This window comes from Lacerta agilis, chromosome 7 (genome assembly GCF_009819535.1).
Source record: "Lacerta agilis isolate rLacAgi1 chromosome 7, rLacAgi1.pri, whole genome shotgun sequence".
Classification (NCBI taxonomy): domain Eukaryota; kingdom Metazoa; phylum Chordata; class Lepidosauria; order Squamata; family Lacertidae; genus Lacerta; species Lacerta agilis.
In genome coordinates, this window is record NC_046318.1 from 9820212 (window position 1) to 9845248 (window position 25037).

The 25037-nt window shown below is 42.6% G+C and overlaps 1 protein-coding gene across 7 annotated transcripts in view; it reads left to right on the forward strand.

Moving 5' to 3' along the window:
- The first annotated feature begins 2541 nt into the window (after positions 1-2541).
- SLC12A7 (solute carrier family 12 member 7) overlaps positions 2542-25037 on the forward strand; it is a 91119-nt gene continuing 68623 nt past the window's right edge. For 2 of the 7 annotated variants that reach the window (XM_033154341.1, XM_033154349.1), the window contains exon 1: positions 2542-2751. In XM_033154341.1, the coding sequence (XP_033010232.1) occupies positions 2571-2751 (181 nt within the window). In that variant the 5' untranslated portion in view covers positions 2542-2570. Of the gene's footprint in view, positions 2752-2934; positions 3058-24335; positions 24460-25037 lie in introns of those variants that run through there. The other 5 variants (XM_033154342.1, XM_033154345.1, XM_033154346.1 and 2 more) reach the window with 4 other exon arrangements.

Genomic DNA, 25037 nt, shown 5'->3' on the forward strand with positions numbered 1-25037 from the left:
CATACAACATTGATAATAGCTGGAATGCAGTTAGAATGAAAATTCACCACCACTCTTGTAGCAACAAATTATACACTAAAGGGGCCACACCACTTCTCTCTACCTCTAAGGGCGATGTACAATTTCCACTACCATTCTCTAATTTCCCTGCTCTCTCTCTGTGTAAGCTCACTGCTGCAGAAGAATATGTATGCAACAAGCCTTCTGTGGAGAGTGGCAAGTAGGAGTTGAACTTGGAATAAAAGGCAGGCTGCTGAGAGATGCTGGTTACTGCGGGGATGGAGAATATTGAGTGAGAAACCAAGGGGGAAGGTGAGGCGAGGAGGGGAGGAAGTTCCACACGAAATCATCTAGGACTGTAAAAAGGAACTTATTAACTGGAGGAGAAATGAGAAGCATTGGTCCTGAAGGTTCACCTTATGTGCCTTCTGGGAAACAGCAGTTATATCAAGCATTCCTGTATCAAACTCTGACCAACATGTGCAGATTCCACAGTGCAAACCACGAATGAAAAAACTGCTGCTGGTATCATTATCTTAACTCGGAGCACTTGAAAATGTTCCAGCAGCCAAGTCAGTTTTAGAAGGGCTGTTATTTTATGTTTAAAGATTATGGCTCTCATTGTGTACTCTCCTGCCCACTTTTCTGTGTAACAGGACATCTGACCTTCAGGCAGTTATTGAGACTGTATCTCTTAAAAAGAAACAAATACAGTATAAATAAACCTTCAGTTGCTGCAACCCTAAAAGCCATTGAGTCTTATCACCTATGTGCTACTTGCTAGCTTCTGTTTTAACCCTTCCACTCTCTGGTAAGGCAGTGGAGTTGATCCTCACTACTACTCCTTGCTGGCTGTTACACACAACTGTGCTATTATGTTAAGGGTACATTATTTGTAGCCTTCTTATGGCTTATGGGATTGCTGCCCTGAGACTTATGGGTATAGGGCAGTATGCAAATTTAATATATAATAATTTAATAATAATAAATAACCTGTTTGCTTTCTTGTGCTTTTGGAAGCCACACCTGGCCTCTAGACCAGGCTTCCTCAAACTCGGCCCTCCAGATGTTTTTGGCCTACAACTCCCATGATCCCTAGCTAGCAGGACCAGTGGTCAGGGATGATGGGAACTGTAGTCTCAAAACATCTGGAGGGCCAAGTTTGAGGCAGCCTGCTCTAGACTCTATTTGTATTGTGGAACTGATGCTTATCATTGCTGTTTTCTTGCTGATATTTTAATTGCCCTGTAAGTATTTTATTGATACCTATTTCCTTGTTGTCTGGAAACAGCTTTGAAGTCATATCTGGCAGAAAGCACCATATAAAAACCTTAAACAAGCAAATACTGTGGAACAATTTGCCACAGAAAAGCCACAATGAAGAACCTACTTCCAGCTTCTTACTTTTTGTGAGGATGCTGTGTCACTGGGTACAAATCACCTTTAACATCAGTAACATCTCTGACCTTTAGCTGCTATATTGATGAAAAATATGAGCATCTCTGATCTATGACTTTTGACGGCTAGTCCCAGTTATTATTCTCTAATGGGGGGGGGGAAGAGATGCACCCCATATGGTCCCAAATGCATGTATCCTTTGCTGTTTTTGATGCCCCACATACAAAACCCTCTCACATTCAGAGCAAGCTTGGACTTGCTCTCCTGGGTGTTGAATCAAATCAAGGTGTGCATGTGTGTGTTTGCAGGGGTGAGTGTGTTTTGAATTACACTAAATAAAGGGGGTGTTGAATAAGCTCAAGGGCTGTGTGTGTTGAATCAAGTCAAGGTGTGTGTGTATTTCTAGGGGGGTGTTGAACAAATAAAGGGGTGGGGGATGTTGAATAAACTCAAGGGCTGTGTGTGTGTGTTGAATCAAGTCAAGGTGTGCATGTGTGTGTGTTTGTAGGGGGGGTGTTGAATCAAATAAAGGGGTGGGGGATGCTGAATAAACTTGAGCTGTATGTGTGTTGGTGTTGAATCAAGTCAAGGTGTGCATGTGTGTGTGTTTGTAGGGGGGGTGTTGAATCAAATAAAGGGGTGGGGTATGATGAATAAACTCAAGGGCTCTGTGTGTGTGTTGAATCAAGCCAAGGGGTCCGTGTGTGTGTGTGTGTGTTGAATCAAGCCAGAGGGTGTGTGTTTTTGTGTGTGGGCCAGTTAAGGGGTGTTGAAAAGAAGCTCAAGGGCTCTCTCTCTCTGTGTGTGTGTGTGTTGGGGTTGGGGCATCCCTGCCCTGGGCTCCCTCGCCAACGCCGCGTTGGACAAAGAGCAGCTGAGGGAAGCGACTCTCTTCCCGCCTTTCCCCTTTGAGGCAAAGGCTCCCCTCACGTGAGGCGCGGCTCCTGCCTGGCGGCAACGGAGCTCCCGGCGGCCGCAACGGCAACGCCGGCGCTTGAGGGGGCCGGGCCGAGGAAAGAGAGGCGGAGGTGTGGGGGGAAAGAGCCGCAAACTCTTCCCGCCGCCGCGGCTGCTAACGCGGGTGGGCGGGGAAGGAGGGCGGCGGCGCGGCGAACGTGTGAGGCTCGGCACGGCGGGACCCGGCCGGGGAGCCTCGGCGAGAGCGAGTTGCCATGCCCACCAACTTCACGGTGGTGCCCGTGGAGGCGCCCGGCGGCGGTGGCGGCGAAGAGGGCCCCGGCGCCCAAGCGGGGCAGCAGCCGGAGCACGCGGCGGAGGAGCCGGGCGGGGGTACCCTCGGGCGGCCGCAAGAAGCGCCACTCGAGAATGGCTGCGTGGAGCCCGGGAGCCGAGGCGAGTGGTCGCGCGTGGGTCTCGGGCTGTGTGTGTGTGTGTGTGTGTGTGTGGGGTCTCATTGTTTTGCCCCCTCCCCACCCGTGTGGGTGGCATATGCGTGTTACAAGGAGGTGCAAGGAAGTGTGTGGGGGGGTCGTGTGTAGGTCCAGGGGAAGGGGCACTTCCCTCCCCCCTCAGGACATTGTGGGCATTTTTAACCTCCTATGGGCGCAGGTGGATTTAAGGGGAAGAGACAGCAAACTTCGGTTTCGCCCACACTCCCGGAAGGAACTGGAGGAATCTGGGTGTCAACTACGAACCCAGGTTTAGTGTATCCATTATTTCTTTTTTTTGGGGGGGGGTGAGAGGGAGGCTACCAAACACGGGGTTCGCGCTGCAAAACTTTGGAAAGGACCCAAAACTTAGCGGCTCGTAGTTAATGGAACTAGGAAGTGGTGGGGGGGGGGGGGAAGCTTGGCTTTGTTCATTTTGTATTATTATTTCCCAGCACGTGTGCATGATGCAGGTAAGTTGTGGAGAACTCGCACAGATAATAGTACCCAGGGGAACCCGCGAGGCCCCCCCTCCCCCCGGCGGCAGGTTGTCCTAGCGAAAGTTCCGTCGTGGGGATTTGCAACTCCCATTGTTTGCTCTCGCCGGTCCCACAGGTGGCCTTTCCCTCTCCTGGCAGCGGATGGAAAGGAGGAGGAGCCTCGTTAAGCCTGGGCGTTTCCGGCGCTTGCTTTGGTCAAAACGAGCCACGGTATTGTGCATTTTCTCTGGAAAGCGAAGCCCCGTTGCTTATAGTTCGTCCTCTATAAGCATGTTTCTTAAGGGGATTTTTAGAGGGAGCACTATCAGTTAACAGTTGGGAAAAGTTAGGAAGTAGAAAGCAAAGTTTAAAAAGGGGGGGGGGAGATAGAGGAGTATAGGCAAGGTAAATCAGTACAGTATGTTTCTGGAGTGTACCATGTCAGGTTGCAGTGGTTCCAGTTACAGGTGGGTAGCCGTGTTGGTCTGCCATAGTCAAAACATGGTATCTGAAGAAGTGTGCATGCACACGAAAGCTCATACCAGGAACAAACTCAGTTGGTCTCTAAGGTGCTACTAGAAAGAATTTTCGAGGTTGCAGTGGGAAAGAGGTGCTGTGTTTTTTTTTAATATTCCTATATGTAAAAGACATATTTACATATGGCATCTGTCAGACTGGAGTCAATGGAGGAGGAGTGCACCTTTGGGGGTGAAGCTAAACCATTGGGAGAGTTGCAGCACCCGCTGTGGCTTTAGAGACGAATATGGGACTATGGGAGACATGTTTTGTTTCAGCTGGGGCAAATGAAGGCGTCTGGTTGTGCTGCTGCAGGTGCACCATGGCGTTTCCTCTCTCTGCGCTCCTCCCAGTGGTCATTTCTCCTCTGGTCACTGCTCTGGATACATGACCTGTCTACAGGCATATGGCATGGTTAATGTTGCCAGCCTTCGTGTCATGTTTACAGACATCTTTGTAACATGAGTTGGTCTGCAAACGGGCCTGGTGCTTGAATGCAGAAAGATTTCTCCCTGATATGCTACTTCAGGGAGCTTTTTCCTTCTGGGGAAAACCTTGTGGCAATGTTCCAAAATAGGCCCTCACCTGCAGTCTTTAGTATTGTGTAGAATGTATTCCACTCTATCAGTTATGTAGACAACTGATTATATGTTGCAGAATGTGGTGGTAGGGTCTTGAGGGATGTACCACTTCATAATTTTTGAACGATTCCCTGTATTTAAAAATAACTCATTGCAAATAGAAAACTAGCACTTCAGGGAGAAAGGTTCTAGCCCAGTCCCTGTATTTAAAAATAACTCATTGCAAATAGAAAACTCTAGCACTTCAGGGGGAAAGGTTCTAGCCCAGTCCCATCTGTGCTGTGCTAGTTTTCTTTTTCTGTATACAGGTAGTTTTAAAATGTGATTCCCCAATTCTAGTGTGAATTGGTGTAGTCCATTCTACTATTTTATTTCCAATACCTTCTGCATGCTTAAGTCCAGCCGGAACAAATGACTGAAATATATGTGAATACACATTACAGTGGAACCCCGGGTTACGCACGCGATCCATTCCAGGTCGCTGTGCGTAACACGTGCGTGCGTATCCCAAACGCACAAAAAAACCCTGAAAACCTGGAAGTAGCACGATTTGAGCGCTTCTGCACATGCATGAAGTGCGCAGAAGCATTCTGTGCATCCGGGGGTCACGCGCACTCCGGAAACGCTTCCAGGTTGCGGGCGTTCTTAACTTGAACTTCCGTAACCCGGGGTGTGCGCAACCCGGGGTATGACTGTATACTTTAAAAGCACATTTGAAGCACATTACCTCCTAAAAGAATTCTGGGCACTGTAGTTTACCTACCACAGAGTTACAATGACCAGCAACCCTCAACAGACTGCAGTGCCCATAATTCTTGCCGGGGGGTGCGCTTTAAAGGTGTAGTGTGTATGCAGCTTAAGTTTGATGCTTAGTGTGGCTGAAGAGGTGTTCTGCAGGCAAAGGAAGTGAATAGGATAGGTGCAGAAAAACCTGAGGGAAAAAGAGGGGAAGAGTGGACAAATTTGAAAGAAACACCCATGCAAGTCTAGAAAAATATTTACCTAACTTTCTCCAAAAGGACAGAGTGAGAGAACAGACAAAAATAAGAGGAATAGGATTGGATATGAAGTGGTTTGAACAATTGGCCTGAAAGTAATGTGGAAAGGCAATATATTCACAAAAAATTGGGATGGAGCTTGGTATGGCATCTGCTGAAGTCAATTATTGTACCATATGACATCCTATTGCATTAGATTGCAGCAGTACCCCCCTGGTGCTTCCACTTCAACTACACATACTTGAAGTATATGTGAATAATTCTGGTATGCTTGCCAGCTGATTACTTTGTAGTTTGGTTGGTTGATCATTCTTCAGTGTGAGCCTAACATAAAGAGATAGCTGGAGAATTCTCCTGACTGTTTTAAGGAGATAGCTGGAGAATTGGAACCTAGATAAGATGACATCCTCCAGCAGATGGGAGAGGGCAGATTGGTGTGACAAACAGCAGCTGGTCATTTTGGAGAGGGAGAAGAGATATGTGAGTTTGCTGAGCACACCCTGTGAATGCAGGGCACCCCTCTGAAGATCTGATGTGATTCTGCTGTCTTTCTGGAGTGTTGTGTTGCCAGTATATGCTGTGCTATATTTGTAAATAAATATTATGTACACCAGAAGGGTCCAGAGTGCACTCGTCCAAAGTACAGTGGTATCTTGGTAGTCAAACGCCTTTGTTGTTGAACGAATCGACTCCCGAATGCCGCAGACCTGGAAGTGAGTGTTCTGATTTGTGAACATCTGGCGCGGCTTCTGATTGAGTGCAGGAAGCTGCTGCAGCCAATTGGAAGCCGTGCCTTGGTTTTCGAACCATTCTGGACTCCTGGAATGGATTATGTTCAACAACCAAGGTACTACTGTATTAAAAAAAACTGACATTGCTGTTCTGACGGAATTGGGGAGTATATAACGATATCTTGGTGCAATCTTATGCCTGCTTACCTGAGGAATCCTGAGGAAACATGTACAGTGGTACCTCGTGTTACATACTTAATCCGTTCCAGAGGTCCGTTTGTAACAGGAAACCGCTCATAACATGAGGCGGCGGCGCGCTTTCACTAATGGCTCCTCCCGCTGCTGCTGCACCGCCGGAGTGGGACTTCCACTCACATCCCAGGGCAAAGGTCACAACAAGGGGCATCCATTTCTGGGTTAGCGGAGTGCGTAACCCGCAGCATTCGTAAGGGGGAGGGTACATAACACAAGCTACCACTGTACTGTATAATATTCCACTGTAAGTATTTATATCAAAGGATTTCATATTCACCTCAAGCATTCTTACAGCAGCTCTGTCAGGGATCATGAAGAACTCTGACGGAATTTGTAGAGGCATTAAAATAACAAATGCAGTTCAGTGTAAGAAAGTGTGAAGGGATGCACACTGGAGAAGAAAATCCTAACTTAATAAATATGCTAATGGGGTCTGAACTGGCAGCAACTGACCCAGGGTACAGGACCTCGGGGTCATGATGGATAACTTGATGAAAATGTTGACCCTGTGTGCTACAGCTGTGGAAAGGTTAATTCTATGTTGGGGATCATTAGGAAAAGAATTGAAAATAAAACCACAAATATAATGCCATTATGGAAATATATGGTGAGACTACACTTGAAATACTGTATGCAGTTCTTATCATTGCAACTCATAAAACAAATTGAGCTAGAAAAGGTCCAGAAAAGGTTAATGAAAACGATCAAAGGGCTAGAGCAACTTCCTATGAGGAAAGATTACAATATTTGTGATTTCTTTGTTTAGGAAAAAAAGGGTGAGTGACATTTCAGAGGTGGATACAATTATGCATGATGTGTGGAGAAAGAGAAGTTTTTCTTCCTCTTTTACAACTCTAGAACCCAGGGTCATCCAATGACACTGCAAGTTGAAAGTTCAGGACAGGCAAAAGGGAGGACTTCCTCACACAGTGCAATGGAATTTGCTGCCACAAAATGTAATGATGACCACCAACCTGGATGCCTTTAAAAGGGGATTGGCATATTGATTGAGGATATGGCTATCAATTGCTACTGTGTCAGTGTCAGAGACTGAATACCAGTTGCTGAAAATCACAACTCTGCTCAGGTCCCATTGCTGCCACCACTGTGCTGTCTCTGTTGTAATGATTGTTGATCCGGCTGGCTCCTTAGAGACTTGCAAATTACCGCCCCTGAAGATGGCCGGGGGTCCAAAAGATCTTCCCAGGCAAATGGCCTGGTGCCGGCTGAAGATTTCAGGGCCCCCAGTCAGCAACATGGGAGAACCGCAAGTCCCGGCTTTCGGCACCAACTGTTACGGAAAAAATCCCAGGTGTGGAACTGCCCAGCCACCTGGCCCTTAGGGATAGGCCCACTGGTTTCTGCGGAGTTAAATAAAAGAAGTCCAGCCACTGGAGCAAGGACAAGACAGGGTTTATTGCGCAATAGGTTACAGTCAAACTGCACACCCAGAACAGTGTTACAAGAACTTTTAAAACCCCTATCATATCCCAGAATACAGTTTGAAAACATCATTACTACATCATCACTACATCATGAAAGGGAAGGGTTATACATGATTTACATATAGGAAAACAGGAAAGACAAGATTAGCATATGGGGGAAACAGAGCAATATCAGGGAGATAGCCCTGAGAAGTGTGAATGGGTGTTAAGTATTGGCAAGGATACCTTGAGCACTTATCTGGGAGAGAACAATGGGATTCTGGTTGAGGGATATTAGCCTGAAGCACCCAGAGATTACCTGCTGAGGCATTTCCCTGTGTACGTGGTCTCTCGCCTACTGGATCATGGCAGAGAGATGGGTCCCCTTAAGGGCATCACTCCATACCCCAAATGAGTTTACTCAGGAGGAGACTTTGCTTAGGTGAACCCCCCGATAATTTCTGTAACATTTGTCTAATGATGAATTATTATTTGCATTACAGTGCAGTACAGTTGTAAAAATGGGTAGAGAGAGGGGCTGAAAGGGAGCTTTATAGAAGTGTCTAACCAGAGAACAGCAAAAGAACAACATGCTGACAAGAAGCAGGGTATGATGGGATTTGTCAACTTGAGTGCCTGCCTCTTTCCTTTTATTCTATTCCTGTTACTTGAGCTTACTTCTGGTATTGAAGGAGGAACCCCCCCCCCCCCGAGAAGACAGATTGTGAGAAGGAAAGTCAGGGTGAAGGGAGATTTTAGCACCCTCAACCCGCACTCCATTTGTTCTGAAAATTGTCCAGAGAGTTTAACCAAATGGAGATGTTACTGTCATGTCTGGTTTGGCTTTGAATCTATTGCAGAATGCCACCAATGTTAACAGGAAATTGCACAGATCAAGGAGAGTCTTGATCTTTTTGCAACAATAACAATCAGTGGTTGGTTGTTTATTCAGTATTCTCACTCAGATAGGTCACTACTACTTGTGTCTTTTATATCCCTTCCTTCCTTCCTTCTTTGTAATCTTTTCTCGGTTTATCTTTCCCTTTCCCTTTGTTCCTTTTTCTTTTGTGTTTCCTACCTGCAAGAATTCCCATCTCCCTGTGGGTTCTAGGCTCACTATTTTTTCTGTTCTCCACTATCAGAACTTAGTTAGCTAGCAGTGAACTGCTGTAATTAAAATTTATAGAAGAAATTTTCAAGTACTGTGATATAATGATACTATTTTGTGATATTTTTGTTGGGCCTATTAAAGGCATCACCTGATTGTAAAATACACATAGAGGTCATTTTTGAACTCTCCTGTGGCTTTTGCTTGGTTTATATCAGGACTATTCTGTTTATTAAAGAACCTTTTAATGAGGGTGAAAGAGGAGAGCGCAAAATATGGTCTGAAGCTCAACATAAAAAAAACTAAGATCATGGCCACTGGTCCCATCACCTCCTGGCAAATAGAAGGGGAAGAAATGGAGGCAGTGAGAGATTTCACTTTCTTGGGTTCCATGATCACTGCAGATGGTGACAGCAGTCACGAAATTAGAAGACGCCTGCTTCTTGGGAGAAAAGCAATGACAAACCTAGACAGCATCTTAAAAAGCAAAGACATCACCCTGCCAACAAAGGTCCGTATAGTTAAAGTTATGGTTTCTCCAGTAGTAATGTATGGAAGTGAGAGCTGGACCATAAAGAAGTCTGATCGCTGAAGAATTGATGCTTTTGAATTATGGTGCTGGAGGAGACTCTTGAGAGTCCCATGGACTGCAAGAAGATCAGACCTATCCATTCTTAAGGAAAGCAGGCCTGAGTGCTCACTGGAAGGACAGATCCTGAAGCTGAGGCTTCAATTTTTTGGCCACGTCATGAGAACAGAAGACTCCCTGGAAAAGACCCTGGTGTTGGGAAAGATGGAGGGCACAAGGAGAAGGGGACGACAGAGGACAAGATGGTTGCACAGTGTTCTGGAAGCTACCAACATGAGTCTGACCAAACTGCGGGAGGCAGTGGAAGACAGGAGTGCCAGGCATGCTCTAGTCCATGGGGTCACATAGAGTCGTTCACGACTAAACAACAACAACATTCTGTTTTTTATTTTGATTTTTTTGGGGGGTGGGAGTTTAGGATATTTGTAATCTGAATATGTTCTCATGATTATACAAAATATACAAAGCAGGAGGATCAGACCTACAGGTTTAGAGACTCCTCTGATAGAACTGGAGTGGAGTGGAATGGAGGTAGAAATAAACACATCAGTAAACCTAAGTTGGCGATTCCACACACCACTGTCTCTTAAGAACAAGAAAAAGAAGGTTGAATAGAAAGTGGGAAACGGTCCCTTCTCATCTTCAGAATGTTTGTTTTATTAATTAGGCCAACTCAGATTTTGTGATGGGTTTTAGAAGATGTTGGAGTGCTCCCATCCAATTATTGTAAGAAGTGCAACATGGAAAGCAGGCAGGGGGAGGGGAAAACATTAGCCCTACATTTGCAAGCAAAATTTCAGGTGTTTGCAAACTTCTGTGCTGAAAGTGTTGAAGAGAAATAGGCATTAGTTTTCATCTGTATTGGGGGATGTTATATGATAATGGCAATTATAATTCTATATGCTAAATACTGAAAGGAAAGAGAAAACCCCAGAATTGAGAGCTGGGAAAAATAAATACAAATATGCAGTTGTTGGTGTAAATCAACCCATTACATCAGAACCAAGGAAGGGTGCAATTTCAGTGACTGAGTAACAAGAAAATATATGTACATGGTTGGTGGTAATTAAGATCATCAGTTCTTAAATTAGTTTTAGATGTTTTATTGTTTAGGTTTTTTAATAGTTTTTAAATGTTCTAAATAGGTTTTTATTTTATTTTTAATTGTGCTTTTTAATCACAGAAATGTGTCATCTTTGGGAGGAATGGTAGTACTGTATATAAATCTAATAAATACCTGTAAATATTGCCCTAAATCCAGCACAGAAGCCACTGATTTCATTCAAACTCTGCTGGATTTCTGCCACTATCATTACAGTTCAAATGGTTATGTGTATTTACAATCAAATTGCATTGTAACAACAAAAACATAAGCCCAATACATGTGCAGTGTTGGCATGTAATCACACAAGAAAAAATGTTGTGGAGTTCTTGTAGACAGTACTGGAAAATCCCACTCTTGCAGTATAGGAGTGAGTGGGAATTGACAGGCAATGGTGAAGAACCTGTCATTGCTTATTGACTAGCCACAAATCTCCCTGCAGTCTGGGAGTGGTGTTGGATATATTGGGATGAGCGTGTCTTGTGTGTGTTCGTGGTTGCATGCAAGTTGTGAAGATATGGCTAGAAGTTCACTGTCCTGTATTAGTCAGTGAATAATTTGAAATACTGTTCAGTGTTTTTTAAAGGGTTGTTGCCTGTCTCTGAGCTCAGAATATGCTGTAGATTAGATAACAATGTAAGAATATACTTGCTACATCAGACCAGTGGCACTTCTAGTTTAGCATTTTGTTTCCAAGAATGGCCAGCCAGATGCTTCTGAGAATCCCACAAGTTGTGCATGAAGGCAGGCACCAGTCTGCCTTCCTGTTTTGCCCCTCAGCAACTTGTTTTTGGAGACCTGCTGCCTCTGAACTGCAGATGGTCTTTCGTAGGCTACTAAACTAGGAATATGAGGAACTGCTTTTAAAGCCATCTAAGCCAGTGGTTACTATGACATCTTGTTGCAGCAGATTGCATTAATTGGTTATGTGTTGTGTGAAGAAATACTTCCTTTTCTTCACTGAATTTATTTTTAGCCCAATGTGTATTACTTTATACTTGCTTACAACTTCTTTTGAGGAGGAAAGAGGTTCTGGTGCTTTGTCCTTCTTCTCCCTCCATTTCTCAAGAACCATGTCTTCTTAAGAGTAAGTGGCACCACACAACCTGCTTTTTACTACTTTCCCGTTTCTTATATTTTGTAACTCCCCCCATGAGTTCCAGCTGCTCACCTTGAGCTACTACTACTCCAGTCTGATAATTTATGTAGACTACTTTGTCCTTTCATGCCCCCAATACTCCTGCTACTACTACTCCAGTCTGATAACTTGTGTAGACTACTTTGTCCTTTCATGCCCCCAATACTCCTGCCTTACTCTCTCTTTGCTTGCCTTTAGACTCACTTCCAACCTCTTCAGGAGGAGGCTGAGTGCAGGAACTAATTTCCCATTGCTTAGCTTGGCAGCCTTGATAACAAACTTTTTTCCCTTTTCAAGTGCTCCTGAAGATACAAATCGGAGTGCATGGAATTAAGATTAAGACCTCTGGTTTTGGTGCAGCTGACACTTTGGCTGTTCAACGGCTGTTACTTCTAGCCTTCTCGATGCCTATACCACAGCACTTCATGCAAGTTTACTTGTTTTAAGAGTTGTTTGTGGTATCCAGGATTCTCTGTGTTGCTACAATTGTACATATCTTCTTTTTAAAAGATTATGGAACTTGAAAAGCAGAAGAGAGCTAATTGGGCCCATTGATATTTTAGATCATGTAGAAATGAGATTATTCCTTTGTATTACTGTGACCTTATGTTTGTTTTCTTGATTATTTAATTAGCTTCTGATAGAACATAATTTGATGGGAGTAGCTCTGAAATAGGTTGCTAAAGGGCTCAGTTTATGATATAGTTTTTACTGTATCTTAAAGTAGATGTCTATTTTTCCAGGGCATATTCTTGATTCTCTGCAGTATCACATGGTAATAATTCAAGCTTTGGAGACTGTTAATTTTTTTTTTAATAATCCATACAGAATGTCTTTGTTAGGATTTGTCTTTACAATAGACTCTTTTAATTCCATAGAGAAGAAAAAGTAGAGAAGAATTTTTTCTTTACTATTTTGGGAAAGATAATTCTTTCTCTCCCCACCCTAGCCCTTAATTCTGTAACTGATATTTAGATATTGTATTGTAACACTTCCCACATCTTCGTACACGCTATCTCGAACACTAATTCCACGACCTACAGCTGGTGCTGCCTCATCACAGTCAGCATTCCACTTCCTATTGGTCAGCTGCAAGATCAAGGGCCTGACAGTCTTTTTGGAGCTCTTTTTCCAAGTCTGTCAACAGCCAATACCCTCCTCTTCCCAGACACTTGTCTTCTGAGGAAAGGAAAGGTGGGATTACAGAATATGGGGCTGGGTTGTGTTTTGGAATGTCTTCAGGGAAGTCAGTCTACTCCTAACATTGCCCCACATCTAATCACACCTTAAATTTTCTCTTCATCCTCAGTGTGCTAGTGCTTCTAAGCTTTTGGAGCACACACTCTCTTTGCAGTTTAAAATCAAGACTTGGGGCTTTTAGACATGTTCAGAATGTGGCCTAGCTGGAAGCTCCACTAAACTTAATGGAAGCTACTTCTGAGTAGACATGTAGAACAGTGTGCTGCAATGTTTAGAAAGGAGGAAATAAAAGAAGGGGAAATGGTGTGTGTGTGTGGAGAATCCCCCAAATGGCTGCTTGTAGTGAGAAACATAAGATAAATTTGTCAGGAGCGATTGTGGTGATGGGTGGCATATCTTAATTAACTTAACAAGGTGGTTGTCTTAGCTGAGGTACTTTGCTTGCCTTTTTTTAAAAGTCCTTTGCTTACCTGCTCAAGCAGGACTTGTAAAAAGCTAGCAACAGGCTTTAAAACTTTTTAAACAGTAAAAAAAAATGAATAAAGTGTTGCAAGCTGATCGTAATATAGAATAGTTCCTTTCACTTTCAGTTGTGCAATGAAAGTGGGTCAGGGTGGAGAAATTTCTTTATGTACAGTACTACTACAGCTATGAAGTGAAGACTGGAGAGTTAGGTGAGAAAATGACCCTGTTACCAAACAGAAGTGGCAGCAGTGTTGAGCAGACCTACAGAGGACTAAGCAGGGATGGATGGCTCTCTTCTGGCCCCTGCCTGGTCTGCTTGCCCAGCCAGGCTGCAAGAAAATGTGTATGCTTGTTTTTGTTTTGTTTGTTTTTTGCATCAGTTTGTTTGTCCAGTGAGATACCTGCCTGCAGGTAAGAGTGTTTGTGCTGATTGCAGTTTGGGGTACTGTATGATTGCTGACTGAGTGAATACAGCTGGGATGGGGGTGTGGTCCAGAGCTTGTCTTGCTACAAGAACAGGCTCTGGTGCAGGCAGTAGGGCTGTTCCCAAAGCTGGTGACACAAAAGGGTATTGCTGCTTTGAGACATCACTTTGGGGAATCACACACACACACACAGCCCAGGTCAGTACAGTACTTTAAAGTTATTACAGTGATACCTTGGTTTACGAACTTAATCTGTTCCTGAAGTCCGTTCTTAAACCAAAGCGTTCTTAAACCAAGGTGCGCTTTCCCATAGAAAGTAATGCAAAATGGATTAATCCGGTCCAGACTTTTAAAAACAACCCCAAACCAGGAATTTAACATGCATTTTACTATCTAACAAGACCATTGATCCATAAAATGAAAGCAATAATCAATGTACTGTACTATAAAATAAAATAAATAAAACAGTATTGTAGACAATAAAAATGAAAATTATAAATTTTCTTACCTGCACTGTTGATAGTCATTGTTTGGATGGGGGGCTTTTATCCATTTCCACACTCACTCACACACAATCAGTAGCTGTACTGTGATCCACACAGACCCCCCCCCCGCAGGAAATGCTCCCTAGAGTGCACGCCTTTCACAGCGGCGTGGGGGGAGTTGCGTGCCCTCAAACCAGCTGGCAGGCAGGTGCGCAGCTCCCCTCCCTTGAGGCTGCGGGAAACATTCTCCTCCCACAGCGGCATGGGGGGCGTTGCGTGACTGAAAACCAGCTGGCGGGCAGGCGTGCAGCTTCCCTCACGGCTGCGGGAAACACTGTGATGACCCTCTTCTCCACTGCCGGACGACGGAAGTGTGGCACTCAAAATGGAAGTGCACCCCTGAACAGAGTACATTTGGATTCCAAACACCTTCTTCCGGTTTTGAAGTGTTTGTGTACCAAAGAGTTTGTGACTTAGGCTGTTCGTAGACCGAGGTACCACTGTATGATAAATACAGTACTTTGCTTTATTGCATTGCAACATTTAACAACATCATTACACACAAAATAAACCCTAACCCAGAAGATGCAGTACATCTGAAATAACAGCCAGGTAATGTAAATAGTTCCTATCCCAGACAACCATTTGTACAGAAGGGGACATACAGGTTATGCTAAACAAATGTTTTATAATGGGAGAGGAGTCACCTTCTCCATTTTTAGCCATGTACACAGAAAAGCTGCACCAATCAGTTGCAGAATAGTCTTCATGCTTCAAACCTTGTGCCAGTTTTCTTTTATTAGTCAACTTTTCCACATGTGCTATTTGACGTACACTATTGTAGCAACTTGTCAGAGAAGTTTTTTCTCAAATTCCTCTAGTGTTTTGTTTTTTTTTATTCCTGTGAGCCTGACTGCTAATAAAAGAGAACTTATTAGGGGTTTGAACTGTAAGTTAGTATTATCTCCTGTGATACGATCGAGCAGTGCCAGCTCTGGACGTTTAAAGGTGTTTTGTCCTGTAATTGTTCTTATTTTAAAAATAGTTGTCCCAGAAATGAGCCACTTTCCCACATGTCCACCACATTTGTTGAACAGAGCCTAACATTCGACATCCTCTTCAACAGTTTGGTGAACAGGGAGGCTAAATTTGTAGGCATAAGATACCAATTTTTTTGCACTATTTAAAGTAGTAGATGTTGGGAAAGATGGAGGGCACAAGGAGAAGGGGACGACAGAGGATGAGATGGTTGGACAGTGTTCTCGAAGCTACTAACATGAGTTTGGCCAAACTGCGAGAGGCAGTGAAGGATAGGCGTGCCTGGCGTGCTCTGGTCCATGGGGTCACGAAGAGTCGGACACGACTGAACGACTGAACAGCAACAAAGTAGTACTTTCATCAAGGCCAGGACATTTTTAAAAGGAAATCTCCCCCACATTGAAATCAAGACCTCTTCATTAATAGTAATCTGCTAATCGGCTTCCCACATCTGCCTTAGACTTTCGCTGTATTCATATCTATTAAGATTAACACACTATTCTGTCTAGACACTGAACTGTTTTATCTTTGTGGCAGAGTCCAACAATAATTCATAAGGGGTAAGGTATTTCAATGTCTGTTCCCTGATATGGGTTCAACAAATAAAATTAACAATTTGGTACCAAGTCAGCCTAGAGATTCTATAGTCCTTAATTCGGGATTTCAACATAACCCTTGGGAGTGGTTGAGATTCAAGAACAAAGTCACAGAGTTCATTTAAACCTGCATTGTGAAGACGTAAGAAATTAATATGTCTGCTGTTCTGCATGAGCTCTAGAAAAATATTAAGCACCAGCTGTTCCTTCCACCATTTCCAAACCTGTCAGACCGCCCTCATAGTGGAGGTATTCTGTACTGGCTTCTGTACAGGGTACTTAATAAATATATAGTCAGTTCTCAAACTTCTAGCCCTGTTATAACTCTTGATTTGCACCCATTATGCACCTATTTTGGCAACCAAAAAACGAAGAAAAACTGGCTTGGGGCCAGTTTACCTGTGAGATGCCCTTATCCCATATATGCTCCATCAGCTGCTTTGAGCTGCGAAACTGGCATTGCTACAAGTCTCACATAATACTTGTATTGCATTTGTAAAAACAAACAAAAAAACGATCTTTTAGTGTTGCATCACCCACACTCCATAACTCCTTGCCTACTGACATGAGCAATAGCGCCATTCTGTTATAGTTCTAAATAGTATGATTTGATGGCCATTGCCTTCTTGCTCTGCTCGTGGAACCTTGCACTTCCAGTAATACCTGGCTGACCACAGTTAATTGGAATGTTGGGCTAGACAGACCTTGGACTTAATCAGGAAGACGATTCTTAGGTGCGTGACAGAGTAGCTGTTACTCCCCACACTGCCAGTATTTCTGTGTCTTTAACAAATGAGTGACATGCAAAAATTCATAAAATGTAGCTTTCCCCAGTTTGGAGATGCAGTGAATTAAAATGTCACCTGCTGGGTTTCTTGCAGTTACTCAGCTGTTAAATACATAGAAACCTCTGTGTAAATAAAGGTAGTTACAGGTAGGTAGCCATGTTGGTGTGTATCTGAAGAAGTGTGCATGCACATGAAAGCTCATACCAAGAACAAACTTAGTTGGTCTCTAAGGTGCTACTGGAAGGATTTTTTTTATTTTTTATTTTTTTTATTTTGTTTTAAATAAAGGTAGCAACTGTAAAAACTAGCAAGACAATAGTAGTGACAAATGCATATATCTGCATTCGGACAGTGGAGGAAAATAATTCTGGAGAGCTTATGACCTTTATTCTGACAAAGGCAGCTAGAAATAACCTGTTCACAACATAGATAATGAGATAATGACCTCATGTACAAAGGATCCATCATTACCAGCTGAGTCATTTTACCTGGCAAGGCTACTTTTAGATGTGGTAATAATTGACATCAGATGTTCTATTAAATATACTTTCCTTCATCTTTTTCAATAAGGAAAGTCATTTGTGTATATTAGGAACCCAGCAGCTAAGTCTGGATTGGTGCCAGTTAGAGGCCAGAGGTTCAGACAGAAACACTAGCTAGGCTTCACAAACAACTTCTTCCTTGCGGGTGTAGATTTTGAATGATGCTGGCCAATAAAAATGGGATGAAGAGGAACCTCTGGGAAGGAGGTGGAACACACAAGGCCAAATGGTCCAAGGCAATTTTGGTGCCTGAGCTGTGTAATCAAAACTACTCCCAATGTCAGGGCACATTGTGAAATCTGAAGAGTAGGGTTTCAAGACACCTGGTTTCAGTTTGTTAGCTATGTCAATATTTGTGACAATAGAAGAAGAAGAAGAGTTTGGATTTGATATCCCGCTTTATCACTACCCTAAGAAGTCTCAAAGCGGCTCACATTCTCCTTTCCCTTCCTCCCCCCCCAACAAACACTCTGCGAGGTGAGTGGGGCTGAGAGACTTCAGAGAAGTGTGACTAGTCCAAGGTCACCCAGCAGCTGCATGTGGAGGAGCAGAGGCGTGAACCTGGTTTACCAGATTACGAGTCTACCGCTCTTAACCACTACACCACACTGGCAATCCATCCTTCTACGTCTGTTTTCATTATCCTTGTTTAATCTAACATTTTCAACTGCCTAAAATGTTTTGCTGTGCTTCGAATTTATTGTTATCTAGACACTTTGTATAGTTTTGCTGGGTTCCCCCCCCCCCATGGTGCTGTACTCTGGAAGTAGCAGTATTGTATGAATGAAATTGACATTTTGTCCCATTTCATGGTGGCTTCAACCTGCCACTTTTACATTTTGCTTAATACTTGGGCTTGCCCTGGTTTCCTCTAACCCTCTAATTCAGTTAAACACCTGCTTCTGTCTTTTACACCGCTGTGAAAAAGATAATATGGAATGTTTTTTTAAAAATGTGACTCTTAAATTAGGCCTACAGAAATTTTGTCCTATGTTACTAATAGCCTGCAAGCCATGTTTTGCAGCCCTGGACCAAACAGGCAGTCCCTGGTGAGCTGCAAGCATCACACCTGGCTTACAAATTGCGTTTGGCTTGGTGGTTTACAAGTTGTGGTGTTTCTAAATCCATGTTGATCGGATATTGCAAAAGCTGCCATAAAATAACCAGATTGGTAATAAACTTTTATATTAGTCAAAGAAATAGAAGTTATGTAAAATGTAAGGGATGTTAAAGGCTTAGAATCTGTATTGAAGTTTGAAATACTACATTTGTGCCCTGCTGCTCCTAGGGAGGTCAGAGCAAGCTGTTTATCCTTGCAGCAGCCTGTGAGGTAAGTTAGGATGAGGGTGTGTGTGTCTTATTCAAGGCCCACCCACTGAGTTTCATAGCAGAGAGGATTTCTGTGGCCCTGATCAAGAACTCTAGGCTAGAATTGCACAAGATTTGGCCTACTGGGTTAATACAGGCTACCTGCTATGTAAGCCCACTCGCCGTGTGCTTGTTAAATGTGTTGTTTCTACTTTCTGTCTAGGACAGCAAAACTGCATTTTCGATGCAAGATATCTGTCCAAAATGTACGGCTGTCATCGTGCAGCCCTCACTGTAGTGCTGTGTCACAATCCTGGATTAGCATGAAGTCATGGCGCAGGGAGGGGTGCAGAAGAGCAGGCAGAAGATGGAAGGCTACAGAGGGAAATAGTGGTTTTAAACAACAGCAGAGGTTGGAAAGGAAACAGCAAAGGAGGGTTGGAGAGGAACTGAGAGGCAAAAAGTAATGATTTCAAACAATAGCAAAGAATTGAATAGAGAGAACAAGGTGTGACACTGAGAGAGGAGAGTGGCAGTTTTACATAAGGTTTGAATACAGTGAGAAGAGAGTTAGAAAAGGCTCTCTTGTGCTGGCTTCTTTGTTGTACCCACCTCTGCTATTTCTCCTGGTTAAAACCCACATTGTTTCTCCAGCACTGCTTTACTCAAACCACAATTTTTGTCTAGGTGTTTGTCCACCTTTGCTTTACTCAGACTTCTGCCATTGTTTGTGTGCAACAAGAAGGAACAAACACTGAAAGGAATTTTTTTTCTATTTTAAGCTTCTCCCTCTTCCAATCCATACCTCAGCTGCCTCATGTGTGAGAGATAAAGGACATGGATCTCTCACATATTTTATAGTACATGGCGGCCCAATTTTTCATACTAAGTGGGTCGCAAAAGTACTTCAACATAGAACCCATGGGCCGCACACTGCCTTGTCTTGCACACATGCACAGTGTGGGGCGGGGGGAGGCCAAAAATTGTTCCTCTCACACTGCATTCACACAGATGGCTAAGCTAGGCACAGGGCTTTAGGAAGGACACATGAGGCTTTGGCAGAGTCCTTGAGCCCTCCCACTTCTTTCCAAAATTTGGGAAAGCAGTAACTAGATAGCATGAGGGCTGTGGTGGTGGGTGGAGAGGATGTTAAATGTTGCCAGGTGTCTTGCGTTGGACTCCTACAATGTATTTCACTTCTGGTACTATTCGTTGTCTTCAACATGAAGTTCCAGATTCAGTGTAATAATTTAGAAAATATGTTTTATTAATAAGCAAACATGCAACCACTTTATTTAACCTTTTCTGATTGAACGAGCTAATTGACATGATTGCTCTGAAGAGTCTGTTCATCTTAAAGATACAGTAAGCTGTATAATCATGGGTAATGTGCACAAAGGGGACTGCAGAATAGGAGACAGGAGGAGGCATGGAAATTGGGGGTGGTTGATGTGCAAGGGAGAGTTGAGAAAAGTAAGGAGGAGGGTGAAGGAAAAAGTGAATGTGCAAAGGAGGTTGCAGAAAAGGGAATAGGAGGCATGGGAATGGGGTTGCAGATGAAAGCAGGGGCATGAAAGGGTCTGAAGAATAGGAGGGGACAATGACTTCACAACTGAACAGAAGGTGAAGTCTGCTTGTTGCAATGTGGGTGGTGAATGGAAGACGTTACAGTGGGGGTGGTTTGTATACAGGGGCAATTGCACAAAAGGAGGAGGTATGGACATGGGGTGAAGGTGAAAAGTGGGGAATAGAAGAGAAATGGTTTCAGAAATCAGGTGGGAAGGGGAAGCTTTAGGGTGTTAATATGGAGGGAGTGACAAGGGGGAAGGGGTTGGTGAGCAGAGGGAGCAGGACCACAGTGAACCTGGTAGCCCACAATAAATGGGTTGTACGCTGTGTATGGCATGATGTGTCCTAGGTTATGCAGACCTGTTTCAGCTACCATATCACACAAGTTCAACATATCAAATTTACAAACACATGCCTATTTTGCTGCATGAATGCAGATGATCTTGTTTAATGGAATGCTTTCAAAGCTCATATTCTCAAGACATTTTCTCTTTTTAGATTAGTAAACTTTCTCCATCGAGTCGCACAGTATAGATCAGGTGTTTTACGTAACTGTTTCATAGCTGGCAATAGATGTGACACGTGCGGATTACTTTCCAGAACATGATGCTATTTGCAGACAACATATCTAATATTGTAATCTCTGTGATCAGAGGCTAACATTTGTGCTTCGTTGATATTGCTTGAATATGTGCAAACACTATGCTGCTTAGATAGCAGATGGAAAAAATCAAATCCCAGCTAACATACTAGTTGTGCCATCTGTGGTGTCAACTTTGGTGTGTCCCTCCCCAATGTAATTGCTCTTTTATATTATTTGATATATATAATCAAAATATTTTGAATCATCATTGGTAAGCCATTGTTGTTGTTATTGCTTTATAGCATTGTTCTCCGGTTTCATTTTTATGCCACAAGTGGGTAATACGCGGAAAATCAAGGCATGAATCCTAGCATTTCCAGTAAAAGGATGTTTGGTACCAAGTTTGGGATAGACCTCAGCCTACACGTAAATGCATTTAACTAAACCACTTAAAACAAAACTGAAAAAAGAAAGCTGTGATTTTTAGAGGAGTGTGGGCACTTAATCATTTCCCCATCAGTTGTTTCCAGTTCAAATTCACAAACATCAAGCTCCACAACCATAATAGCAGTCTCCAGCAAGTCACAAAGCTGTTTCCTAATAGGCTTCAGGAAATATTACATTTCAAACTGAAATCCATCCAGCTGGACTTCAGACTTTTCCCCTCCTTTCAACAGATCAGTATGCTGTTTTCAACCTTCTTGGTCCCTCATTAAAATGTTAGCATTTTAAATGCTGTAGATTCTCAAATAAGACTGATATGGATAATTAAGGAGCCAGGAAAAAGGTGATTCGCAGATAGCACGTGGTTACTTCCCCAGTGCTATAACTTTAGCACAGTAAAAACATCATTACTTCACTAACAAAGTTAGATTTAACAGCAAATACCAAAAGCCGCCTTATTTCATTTAAAACCTTTGGTTATTGAGAGTCCTTCTAACTCAGCTCCGTCTTCTCTGACTGGCATTCCATGATCTTGTGAACATTTTGTGAATTTTTCTACTTTTGTCCATTTACTGTATTTATTTTTCCCAATTTGAACTATAAATTGGTGACTTTATTGAGTCAAAATGAGAATACCCCTAAACATTTTAAAGAAAAAAAGCACTGCCCTTACCAAAACAGTAATAAAAAGAAACATGTTCTAAGCCTAGTTACTTGGAATTGAGTCTTACTGATTTCACGATTTTTTAAATTTATTTGCTTATTTGGGTAAAGGGGGCATTGATCACTATCTAGTTTTTTTCTGGTTGGGTTTCTTTTGGACATGCAGTCAGATAAAACATAAAACATGAATATTTTGAGTCCTGTAGGAACTATATTTTAGAGCAGTGGGCTTCTTGACTTCTGCAAAGGGATAAATTAACAGAATTGAAACATTGATGTTTTCTCATATTGTTTTGAAGGGTTTTTTGTACATGTAAAGGTTTTCAAGAACAATATATTTCAAAACGATCATAGTTGACTTCCTCATGTTATAAAAATATTTTGAGTCCCCCAGAATTCTCATTTACAATCATTAAGATAAAGTCATTGCATGGTGATTTTATAACCTTTTTTATTAAAAAAAAATACACCATATGTTTAATGTTTTAATTTATTATAAATTAAATTAATCTGTGTTAAATAATAAACTCCCATGTGTTTCAACCACCCATGTGGGTAACAATTATTTATATTAATAATATTTCTGCATTGCATAACATGGTTTACATAAAGCACAATAAGATACTTAAATGTCGGAGAAGATAAATCTGTACACAAAATTATAACAAAAACAAAATGAATGAACATATCAATAAGAACAAGCAGAACAGTGTGATGAATTGTATAAGCCAGTGAAAGGCTTCTTAAATAAATGGCTCTTCAGGAGATGTTTTAACTTTACTGCTATTTCTGCCTTGTGTGGGAGGGTGTTCTAGAGAGTGGGTGGTACTACTGAGAAGCTAATTTTTGAGATGGCATTAGATGGCATTCCACCAGTTGTGGTATGGTCAGCATGGCTGTTCTAGAAGATCTGAGTGGGAGATCAGGGTTGCAATGGAGAGGCAGTTTGCTAGGTATCTTAGTCCCAAGTTGTTCAGAATTTATGCACCAGTAATGAAACATGTAACAAGTCTGGGACACGGGTGGCGCTGTGGGTTAAACCACAGATCCTAGGGCGTGCCGATCATATGGTCAGCAGTTCGAATCCCCACGACGGGGTGAGCTCCCGTTGCTCGGTCCCAGCTCCTGCCAACCTAGCAGTTCGAAAGCACGCCAAAGTACAAGTAGATACATAGGTACTGCTGCGGTGGGAAGGTAAACGGCATTTCCGTGCGCTGCTCTGGTTCGCCAGAAGTGGCTTAGTCATGCTGGCCACATGATCCGGAAGCTGTATGCTGGCTCCCTCGACCAATAAAGCGAGATGAGCCCCAGATTCGTCCATGAATGGACCTAATGGTTAGGGGTCCCTTTACCTTTACCTCTTCCTCTACCTCTACCTCTACCTCTACCTCTACCTCTACCTCACAAGTCTGGGTAGCTATTAGACATGTAGAAGTGCGTCAAAAGATGGAGAACAAATATATTTCAACAAATAGCACTTGCCTCTTCCTCTGCCAGATCATTTCAAAAATAAATTTGCACAGTTCCAAAAAAACTCTTTGTATTCAGATCGTCTTCTGAAATTAACTGTGTAATCCTATGCATATCTACTCTGAAAAAGTCCCACTGGGTTCATTGGGACTTGCTCCCAATGAAACATGAAAGCGGTACAGGATTTTTGCCTAGCTCTACCAGCCCTCTGTCTCCAAACTCAGCAGCAGTGATTATTCTGGAAGCAAGTGGCCAGAATTCTCATACTACTGTTTGCATGAGTATCTGTGAATTAGGGGGCTAATTTCACACTAGCATTAGAGGGATAGAACAGAGTTTCAGACACTTTCCTGAAGCCACCCAACCAGAGAAGGAGATGTATGGGGAGTATGGTTGCTGTGGCTAGAAGCTCCCATGTTTTCCCTGCCTGATCAGTTTCCCTGATTACAGCCACCAAAATGCTGATACTAATGCTAAACCTCTATTGCTATGAGGAAAGTATCTCTGACTGATCGCTGCAGGATTTTCTCCCTCCTAGGTACTTTCCATCCAAACATCTAAAAGCCTTGCACTCTTCCCCAAGAGGTCCCACCCTGTAGTTTAAGAGCCACTAAAATAATGTAAATTAAAAATCATTTACTAACTCTTTAATCCCATGGATTTAGGATTAAATATTTTATCTACGTAAAATATTGGTTTATGAATAGCATGCTGTCGAAATGATTGGATGCTCACTGCTTTCATATCCACAAGGAGGGCTTGTGTAATGGAATAGCTTCAGAGACATCTGCTGCTGTAAAGAGCAAGTCGATTCTAGGTGTAATTTAAGGCTTTCTACCTGGCGACACTTGATGATAGAGATGTAGGCCCTGCCCTTATTGCTGTGTGTGGGGGATTTATCACTGATGAACATCTCTCTCAGCTTAATCTGTTGGAGAGTGCTGCTGCTGCTGCTGCACTGCAGCTTGGCTTTGTGTCACATGCATACTTTAAACTGCATGAAGCTTTGATGACTTGCTTCAGGATTAATCCACTACTATCGAGAGACAGGATTTGAGGTCTTGTACAAAACGAGAGAGCAACTGTCAGCTTTCTGCTCTTTCACTTTTTAACATTTGAAGAGTTGACTCCTGATTATGAACGAACGGGATTATGAGGAGGGTGGCCCGAGCCCAGGTGAGTCTTAATCTTTAAGAAAGAAAAAGAGAGAGAGAGAAGCAAGTGTTTTATAAACTGCTGGTTGTTCTTGCCAGCAGAAGTCATAGAAGCTTCTTTGGAGAATTCAGATACTGTTTTCTCCAGAATTTTGAACCACATTGCATTATTTTTTCCAGTTCAATCCATTTCATCATATTGGAGTTTAGTAGCACTGTATTGTAAGGCAATGCATTTAATTTTAGTGATGCAGTATTAGAATCCTCTGTTACATAAGGCAGATTAAGTACTTTTCATTTTGCTCTTTAGTATAATTTAGGTAAACAAAGCTTTTTATAGATACTTTTAAAAGATTTTAGTGCCTATTTTCAGGAAATTAAAGCTTTATCAGAATGTACGCATGTGATAAACTTTTTCAGTAACCTAGCATCTCGTAGTGCACTTTAATGATAATCTTAATGCTTTCTTGATTTTTGTTTTATAAATTAAAATTGAAATCCTGGAAAATGGTTCAGTGTTAAACACTTCATTGATATTGGGGCCAATATTGATCAGAGCAGTTGATATTAATTAATGCACTGGATCACTGAACTCTCCTT